The sequence below is a fragment of the Cucurbita maxima genome, unplaced genomic scaffold (assembly GCF_002738345.1).
Source record: "Cucurbita maxima cultivar Rimu unplaced genomic scaffold, Cmax_1.0 Cma_Scf00008, whole genome shotgun sequence".
Lineage (NCBI taxonomy): Eukaryota > Viridiplantae > Streptophyta > Magnoliopsida > Cucurbitales > Cucurbitaceae > Cucurbita > Cucurbita maxima.
The window spans coordinates 1208207-1217449 of NW_019272024.1; the positions used below are offsets into that span (position 1 = coordinate 1208207).

The window sequence follows — 9243 nt, forward strand, 5'->3', positions numbered from 1 at the left end:
TTCAACGTAAAATTCCTTTAAAAAATTGTATTATGAAGGTTTTTATTGAACCTTATGTACACATTTAGTAGAACTGGAGACCAAATATAAAGCCGAACACATAGTAATGCATCTTTTTAGGCCTATAATCCGAAAACAAACACAAAAAATTATGAGTTTAATGATATCCAAGAGGGGCGGCTGATTCTCTCAGTTCCTTTCCTTGGAAATGGATGTCCTGCACAAGAACAAAACTCATGCCATAAGAAATTGTTTGATTTAAGTAAATAAAGAAAAACAAGAAGAAGAATGGTTACTCACAGAAGCAAAATGGTTGACGTCGCGGTGGTGAGCCTCGTCGGCGCGGATAACCGTGATGACATCCTTCAGCCTAGCGTCCTTGGGCAGCCTCCAGTAGTCGATGGCGATGGCAGGAGCTGGGACGTTCTCGATCTTGCCCTCGTCGATGTCCTTCAAGTACTCGGTGTATGAATGGATGGCTTCCTCTTCCAAATACCCAACAACTCTATGAGCCAATTTGGGGGACATCAAGTAGAGAACAAAGAAGGCGTTGAAAAACACTCCCTGCACTGTGATCACAAGCATCCGCTCATACCACTTGGGCTGCACGAGCTCAATCATGGTCATTAGATGCATCCTCTCGTTCTCTGCTTCTTCAAGCAGGGCCTTGATCCACCCCCCACTGTGCTGAAACCTCCTCAGTGACTTTAGATGCAGCAGCATGCCCCCGACCATGCCCGGGACTGCTGCTACTGTCTCGAGCATCACTGCTCGACAGCCGTAGCGCCTCTGCACAACATGAACACTGACATGAATTCTAGTCGACATAAACAGAGACTCGCACATTTAGAGGGTTCTCAATAATGATTGAACCACTCAGAATTCATTGTTCCAATTCAAAGGATTTGAAGGAAGAACAAACAGATCAAATTACCCACCTGGAAGAAGATATCAGTTGGGATTCGAAGAAGCTTTACAACGCGGTAAGCGACTTTGTCCAGAAAAGTTTTTGGCTCATGGTGCTTTCCAAGATCTATGGACACATCCGCTCTGTAAGTCTCCCATGGCTGCAAATACAGCAATGGTTTCCTCAGAACCGCAAGATCATTGAAGAAAAAACACTAAATAAGAGGGATCTAATCAAAACATTGGAATATAAAACGCATTTTAACCACATCTTCCAGAGCTAAATAAGGAAATCTTCGAAGAACTTTAAATTACCCAAGAAAAGGACACACAAGTTAAGGCCAAAAGCAAGCAGGCATTTAATCAAACAGTTAACGGGCAAGAGTACAACGACCAATCCCGAAGCCCAATCGAAAAGGACAAAAATGATGAATATCAAGTTCATACCATAAAGCAATTCCAAGGCCATTCAGACCCATCTTCCCTAGTAATCTTCGGCCTATAAATCCCCCAATAGCTGGAAACAAGCGCATTATCCTTCTCTTTTTCCTTCTCCTGATTCTCAACGTCCTTATTCCCCTGTTCTAACTTCACCTTCCCCTGTTCCTCTGCCACCGCCGTGGACGAGCTCATCAACCTCCGCCACTGGAATCCCCCATCCGCCAACGGCTGGTACCTCGTCGACGGCGACGCCGCCGCCGCGAAAGTGACCTTCATACCACCGCCACTGCCACCGGCTATCGAGCCAAAGCTCCGGCTATTAACGAGCCCCCTCACAAAACTCCTAATCACAATCCGATTCATTGCTAGAACTCAAACAATAGATTTCCTTCACGTCGATTCTCCTCCGATTGGCCATGAAGCAATGACCAGTCCGTTTATAAGTAATGGTTTTGTCTAGAAGAAATAACCGACAAGAGGCGTAATCGTGTGCTTCGCGGTTACAGTGCGACGGTTGATTAGGTTGGTAACAGTAGCTTTACTTGGCGCTCAAGAAATCTTCGACGCCTCTCGTAAAGCGTCAAGATCCGGAAGGTTCCAGGAACTCCAGATTCTTGGGGAGAAAGAAAGAATGAATATATAATGGTCCGCGAATCAGGGGATTACAACCAGACCCTTTTGAATTAGGTAATTTTGTAATTATAAAATCTCTGGCCGGGCGGCTATTAAGGGAAATGATTGTGTGCTTTTTAGTCAATGTGTTTCATGATTTTAGGTCAATGGTCAACCGCCATCTTTTGTTATTGACCGTCTGATCATTTTGTTAATTTTTGGCTTGTGGGACCTATTCGGATATATCAGTGGCGACCCGCGCCGGACGGAATTTATTTTTATTATTATCGGCCCAAAGTTGGGATCTGTTGTGAATCGTTATTTGGTTGCCTTGTTTGACCGGGATTTATTAAAAGACGGTTTTACCCTTGATTTATTCGCCGATTCTTTCCATTCCCATAATATATAAAAGAAATTCGCCCATTTTTTCAAAAGTTTTTGTTTTGATTTATTATTATTTTGCTAAATTAATAAAAATATTCATAAAATTTATATTTGTTTCGAAAGTATGACTTTAAAACAAAATCAATAATCCCATTTATATTCCTTTTTCATTGTCACGCTTGTTTATTGTAATGTTAGAATAATATTAGTGTAAAATATATTACTCCCTAAGATTTGAGGGATGAAAACGAGCCAAATATTTTATAAATAAAAAATAGAAACGGCACAGTGATACACATGGTCGAGCTGGAAGCAACAAGACCATTGATTTGAGCATAGTCATATACATAGCCAACCACTTTGAGAATTTCCTTTATTAATATAATTATTCACGAGTAAAGACAAGGTTTTGTTCGAAGCTCTTACACACACCTCGTGATTCCAACTATCTAGGGTTTCGTGTTCTTCAATGTTCTTGGAGTGAGATTTGAATAGAGAATCGTCCATTTCGAATAAATCACCAATCATATCATAAAGGTCAATGGTTCGATTCCACCGTATAATTATTAAACTAAAAAATTGAAAACCATATTTTTTAAACCAATTAAAAATTTTGTATATGGATACAATAATTATTTTATTTCTAAACTCCTAAAATTGGTACTTAGAAAAATACCATAAATAAGATATCAATTCTCAATTTAAATAATTTATTTAAAAGAATATATATTTGTTTGAGACTAATTGAATTTTATAAAATTAATGAATTTGATATAGAATGACTAGTTGTCAACATGGAATTGGTCCATATTTGACCAGAAAAATTCAAATGGAACTCTTTTTTATTTTCTTTAATATAAAAAGTCAAAATTAATCCATAACATACTCTAAATTAATCTTTTATATATTTTTAATAAACATCAGATATTAAATTTGAATTTTCAACTACGGTTCAATTATGTTAACGCATATAAAAATATATTTAAGTCTATAATTTTAAACCAAATGGAAGCACGATTATATTAAATGTGTAAATTAATTATTTTTCTAGTAGATTATAAATTTTGTATAAAATTTAATAAAAATAGTAATCGTTCACGAATCAATATCTAAATTTTATCATAAACTATATTATTGAAATATATACATATACGTTAATTTTAAAAAATATATTATTATTATTTATTATTGTTAATTTAAGATAGAATGGTATGTTCGTGACTTATAATATAAATTTGGATCATTGTTCGTCTTCTGTCATTGTTACGTCGTTCTAAATCTTAATTTTAATTTGAAAATTTAAAAGATTTATACTCTGAATATTAGTATCTATAAATTTATTTGTTTTATTCAGATTTTAAAAAATAAATAGCTATTATTAAAAATTTATTAAACAGGAAATGAATTTTATTGGGTCTTTGCCCGGAGTCATGTGGGCTTGGGCCTCTAAAACACGAGGACTTTTTGAAAGGTGTAAGGTTATATTACCATAATACCCTTGAACCATGAAATTAATTTCAATTATACCATTCGACTTTGGAACTCAAAATAATCTGTGAATCCCTTTAAACTTTCATTATTTCTCAATTTTCATCGTTTAAAAATAACACTTAAAAATGCAAAATCAAAATTAAAGTATTTTAAATGATTAAATAGATATAATTATTATTTTTGTTAATTTTTTTACTATTATTATTATTTTTTATTTCCAACTATAATGGTTCGTGGAAATAGTTGCCCCATTCAAACCAACTTCCCGTGAAAAACTTTGTCGTCTTCGCTCCTAAACGTAAGCTAGTTTTATTATTAGCGTTATTTCCAATTAAATGAAAAAGAAATATATAAAAAATAAAATAAAAATAGGGCTGTACGTTGAAGTTGACCTACACTCCATTTTTAAATTTGAATTTGAATTCTTGATTCGAGCCATCCAAATAAAGTTCATGATCCAACTCAATTAATTCCGCTCATTTAATTTAAATTTTGACTTTACCATCATACATATTCCACTAATAATAAAATATTTAGAAATTATAATGTTATAATTTACTTTAGTAACAAAAGTAAAATATTTTTAATATTTATAATAATCTTAAAAGTAAGGTTTGAATTGTAATTTTGTTTTGGAGTTGATTGGGTTGACCTGACAAAGAGTGAATTCGTGAATGGACCAAAGTTTTTTATTTTAAAAAAATTTAACCCCCTTCTTGCTAAAATACAAAAATGAAAAAAAAAAATGGTTGAAAAATTAAATTATCATAGTAATTAAAGAGATAGAATTAAATTAGAGGGAAATAAAAAGGGTTTAATAAAGAAAAAAAAGGAAATAAAATAATAGTGATTGACGGAGTCAAAGCCGGAAAGCCCAATAATCGACAAAATTCATAGACCCCAAAAGAAATTGAATTTTCGTAGCGAAGACTTTTTGGTACAGACAAAATAATACCAACAAATCGAGGTTTCCATATGGAACCACAATGGCTGACTTTTTCCATCTTTGTGGACCCCACCCCTAAATCGTGAAATACACGCGCCTACCCAAACAAAATATTTCTTAAATTCCAACTTTACCCTTCTCCTTTTTTGGGTTAAATTTTTAAGCTCCTCGAAATTTGAATTTTTTAGTCAAAGTCAACCCAACTTGAACTTTTGTGTGTGGGGTAAAAAAATTTCATTTGTTCTACTTTAACAATGCTTTAATGATGCAAAAATTAAACAAACACCAGATGGTTTGAACTTATTCAAAATTTCGAGTTAGTTAAAAAATTAAATCAATCGAGTATAGAAGACTTAATCCAACTCAGAGAACTCGGAGATGGGTTGGACGGATCAGTTCTCCATTTAGATAATGAATTTTAGAGACTACAAATTTGGAAAAGCACAAAAAGTGGAAAAAATGAGAAGAAAAGAAAAAGGAGCACTAAAAATCAAAGTCAACAAGGGGAAAGATGTGCCCCTCTTGGTAGTATTAGCCTCCATTTCCACTTCCCTTTTTTGCGATTTCTTTCTCTTCCCACCGCGTGGACTTGCTCCAACTTAATTAGAACGGTTACACAAAACTCCATCCATTCCTTCTTCGTTACAACCTCCTTTTTTTGGTCATTTTCTTCCCAATACATTGATTCCAGTACAGATTAATCAATAATTCAGGTTCTGGGTTGTTGTCTTTTCTCGCTTTTTTTTTCGAATTTCGACGACTTCTGGATCGCTAACCCGGGCTCTCGGCTGCTCTTTTGGTATGTTCTTTATTGTTTTTGTAATTCCCTTGACTTTTTGGTGTTGTAGGGTTGTTTTTAATCCTGGGTGTTTGGCGTTTGGTTGATCGGACTTGTTTTTCTGAACTTGCAGTTTGTTGGAGTCTGTAATTTTCCCCTCTTCTTCTGGGGGTTTTGTTCTTCATTTTGGGAGAAATTTAGGAGGCTCTCTTCTGCTATTAAGGTGGATGATTGTTGAACGGGGAAACAAAGTGAAGTGGGAAGAATAAATTGTATGGATAACTTATGCTGCTTCAATTCTGTTTATTCTCAGGTAGTGATATCTTCTCCTTTGGCTGTTTTTATGTTGAATTCATAATATCGTACTGTTGACTTGTGATGAACTCTGTGTGGAGGTTGTTTATGAGGTTCGGATGAGTTGTATGATCCATGTTTGAGTGTGAATTTCTCTTATACCCATCACTCATCAGGCATCGAATGGACCTGTTCTTGATTTGTTTGTTCAAGTGATTTTGTTAACTTTAGAAGTTTGTTTCAACAAGTTAAAGGTAGCTAACTTTGTGGTATGGGATTATGAACTAGTTCAGTCCTTGTGTTTATGGGAGTTTTGATTCTGAATACAGGAAGACGAACGATAGTGATCGTCTTCGCATGACATGATCTAGAAGAATTGTCGACTCCTCTTTGTTCCTTGAAGTTCAAAGTTGGTGTACTTGCTGTTTGTTTGTTCATTTAAGGTTTTGCAATTTGACGAGTAGACCAGAAAATGTTGGAAACTCTCTATTGTTAGTGTGAGATCCTACGTCGGTTGGAGAGGGGACGAAGCATTCCTTGTAAGGTTGTGGAAACCTCTTCCTTACGGACGTGTTTTAAAACCTTGAGGGGAAGTTCATAAGGGAAAGCTCAAAGAGGACAATATCTGTCAGCGGTGAGCTTGAGTTGTTACAAATGGTATTAGAGCTAGTCACCGAGCGGTGTGCTAGCGAGGACACTAGGCTCCCAAGGGGGTGGATTGTGAGATCTCACATCGGTTGGAGAGGGGAACGGAGCATTCCTTATAAGAGTGTGGAAACCTCTTCCTAGTAGACGCGTTTTAAAACCTTGAGGGGAAGTCCAAAGAGGGCAATATCTGCTATTAGTGGGTTTGGGCTGTTACAGTTAGTTTCTCGATATTTGTCTATATCACGACAGATTGTTCTCAATGATGATATCTGCAGTCTGAAATCCAACGTCTTTGGATTTGTCTTTATAATGAACAAAACCTGAAGATTTTTGTAGCTTTTGATGGAGTAGTGCTATTATTTCAATCATGCACGTCTTCTTAATACGATCAATGGTTTTTGACATGGACTCATTAGCTTGTTTCGTTCTCTTTTGAGGCACTTAATCTTGAGCGTTTCCTTGAAATGAACTTTTGTTTTTTAGGCACATTCATCTCGATATTACTGATTATGAACTACGAAAGTTTTATTTTGAACTGTGATGTCCCCTTGTCTTTAGTTTGTAGGAGGTCGTTCGCAGGGTAGCTCTGGAAAGGGCAGGGGAAACCAATGCCCTGTCAGGTATGGCTTTAGCTTAGTAAAAGGCAAAGCAAACCATCCCATGGAAGACTATCATGTTGCTAAATTTATAACAGTACATGGCCATGAGCTAGGCCTTTTCGCCATATATGATGGTCATTTAGGAGACAGTGTACCAGCCTATCTTCAGAAGCATCTGTTTCCTAATATACTGAATGATGTAAGTTCTTCACTAGTTTCATTAAGATTGCAATATATTATCAAACTCATCTGGGAATCACATTAATCCGTTCACGAATGCTAGTTAGGAAGGCGTTTACTGACATCTTGGCATGATATCTTGCATTGCTTCAGGAGGAATTCTGGTCGAATCCCCGTAGCTCGATCTTTAAGGCTTACGAGACGACAGACCAAGCGATACTTTCACACAGTCCTGACTTGGGAAGAGGTGGATCCACCGCCGTCACTGCAATTTTGATAAACGGTCAGAAATTATGGGTGGCTAATGTTGGAGATTCACGAGCAGTCCTTTCGAGAAAAGGGCAGGAAGAGCAAATGTCGGTTGATCACGAGCCAAACACCGAGCGTGGAAGTATTGAGGACAGAGGTGGATTCGTCTCTAACATGCCAGGTCTGGTAATGCATTGATGTATCCTCATGAATGCAAGCTTTTTTGGGTCATCTACTCAGAAAACTGAATATCTAATGAATCTTCGAATGCCAAATGTTGTTAAATATGGCGGCCGTCGAGTAAAGTGGTTCAGAACTCTGAGCTTGCTATGGTTTTCATTGTTCAACTTCATAATAATGTCTGATTATTTCATGTCATTTTAGGAGACGTTGCAAGAGTGAACGGGCAGCTAGCAGTTTCTAGAGCATTTGGCGACAAGAACCTCAAGACACACTTACGATCTGATCCCGACATAAAGAATGCTGATATCGACTCCGACACCGAGCTTCTTATCTTAGCAAGTGATGGTCTATGGAAGGTGATTGACTGCTTCCCATTAAATTGCAACAAGTATCCATTTTGAATGCATTTCTCAAACTTCTTATGGAAAATTCAGGTGATGACGAATCAAGAAGCGGTGGATATAGCAAGAAGAACGAAGGATCCGCAGCGAGCAGCAAAACAATTAGCAGCAGAAGCGTTGAAACGGGAAAGCAAAGACGACATCTCGATCATCGTAGTATGTTTCAAAGGCTAAAACTTATGTTACCATCACTTAGTTCATGGCATTCAACTCTCTATTATGTTTAATCCCTTCCCAGAACGAAGAATTGTGCAAAAAAAAGAAAGAAAAAGGCATCTCTGTGGTAGAATATGATGTTGTTGTTCTAAATTTGGTGCAGCTTGATCCTTTTACATGATTTCTTTTACATGAATGAACTTATGAAACAGTTTGGAGGTCTGGGTTTGGCCTTTGGGTCTCCATGGAACACCTGCCTGACATGTATGCAACTGTTCTAATAGATTCATAAGCTTTTTTGGTTGATGTATTCATATCCTTCAAAATATATCATTTTTATGGTTAAAACAATTGTATCATTTTTATGGTTAAAACAATTGTACTTTGATGCCCTCGTTGTTACGAGACTCTATGAGATCCCACATCGGTTGGAGAAGAGAAGGAAACATTCCTTATAAAAGTGTAGAAACCTTTCTCTAACAGACGCGTTTTAAAGCTGTGAGGCTGACGGCAATACGTAACGAGTTAAAGTGGACAATATTTGCTAGTGGTGAACTTGGACCGTTACATGCTCCCTCATAAGAGGGCGTGTATCTTAATGTATCGGGAGAATTTGTCCATTTTAGCTATTATAATTGCGTATTCTATTGTCTCGTTTCTTCTTTTATTCTAGTTATTACAGGCCATTTGAAGCGTTCGGTGAAAAAACTGAGTTACGGTTAGTACTGTAAGAATGCTCAAATTTGATGATTTTGTGAGAGACGATATTCGTTTTTTATGGGGTACTATTGAACTGGGTTAGACAACACATTACATAACTAACCTGACCGAATTTCGTTCTCTTAGTTTGTGTAAACAACAAAATGAAGTTTTTGTTTTCGGGTTATTTTTTCCAAAACAAAAGTATTATTTGTAAAAAAAAAAAAAAAAAAAAAAAAAAAAAAAAAAAAAAAAAAAAAAAAAAAAAAAAAAAAA

General features: G+C 36.2%; 2 protein-coding genes across 2 annotated transcripts; one reads left to right on the forward strand and one right to left on the reverse strand.

The window, feature by feature from the left end:
- Window positions 1-1987, reverse strand: LOC111483245 (ubiquinol oxidase, mitochondrial-like). The gene is made up of 4 exons (XM_023129390.1): window positions 1354-1987; window positions 939-1067; window positions 301-789; window positions 1-217 (listed from the first exon to the last, which is right to left on the reverse strand). Exons 1-4 carry the CDS (start codon window positions 1708-1710, stop codon window positions 158-160), a joined length of 1035 nt encoding a protein of 344 aa, XP_022985158.1. The 5' UTR covers window positions 1711-1987; the 3' UTR covers window positions 1-157.
- A 3314-nt stretch (window positions 1988-5301) lies between these two features.
- Window positions 5302-8578, forward strand: LOC111483111 (probable protein phosphatase 2C 9). Its single transcript, XM_023129251.1, has 6 exons — window positions 5302-5579; window positions 5692-5871; window positions 7059-7298; window positions 7433-7709; window positions 7913-8067; window positions 8146-8578. The coding sequence occupies exons 2-6, from the start codon at window positions 5833-5835 to the stop codon at window positions 8284-8286; spliced, it is 852 nt and encodes a 283-aa protein (XP_022985019.1). The 5' UTR covers window positions 5302-5579; window positions 5692-5832; the 3' UTR covers window positions 8287-8578.
- The last annotated feature ends 665 nt before the right edge of the window (window positions 8579-9243 follow it).

What these genes read in the sequence shown, in the direction of transcription:
- LOC111483111 (XM_023129251.1), top strand. Translation starts at nt 5,833, where the DNA reads ATGGATAACTTATGCTGCTTCAATTCTGTTTATTCTCAG. An exon ending in TCAATTCTGTTTATTCTCAG is followed by an intron (nt 5,872 to 7,058) that starts GTAGTGATATCT and finishes CCTTGTCTTTAG; the next exon opens with TTTGTAGGAGGTCGTTCGCA. An exon ending in ATTCGTCTCTAACATGCCAG is followed by an intron (nt 7,710 to 7,912) that starts GTCTGGTAATGC and finishes ATGTCATTTTAG; the next exon opens with GAGACGTTGCAAGAGTGAAC.
- LOC111483245 (XM_023129390.1), bottom strand. Translation starts at nt 1,710, where the DNA reads ATGAATCGGATTGTGATTAGGAGTTTTGTGAGGGGGCTCGTTAATAGC. An exon ending in CAACTGATATCTTCTTCCAG is followed by an intron (nt 790 to 938) that starts GTGGGTAATTTG and finishes CATGTTGTGCAG; the next exon opens with AGGCGCTACGGCTGTCGAGC. An exon ending in ACGTCAACCATTTTGCTTCT is followed by an intron (nt 218 to 300) that starts GTGAGTAACCAT and finishes GTTCTTGTGCAG; the next exon opens with GACATCCATTTCCAAGGAAA.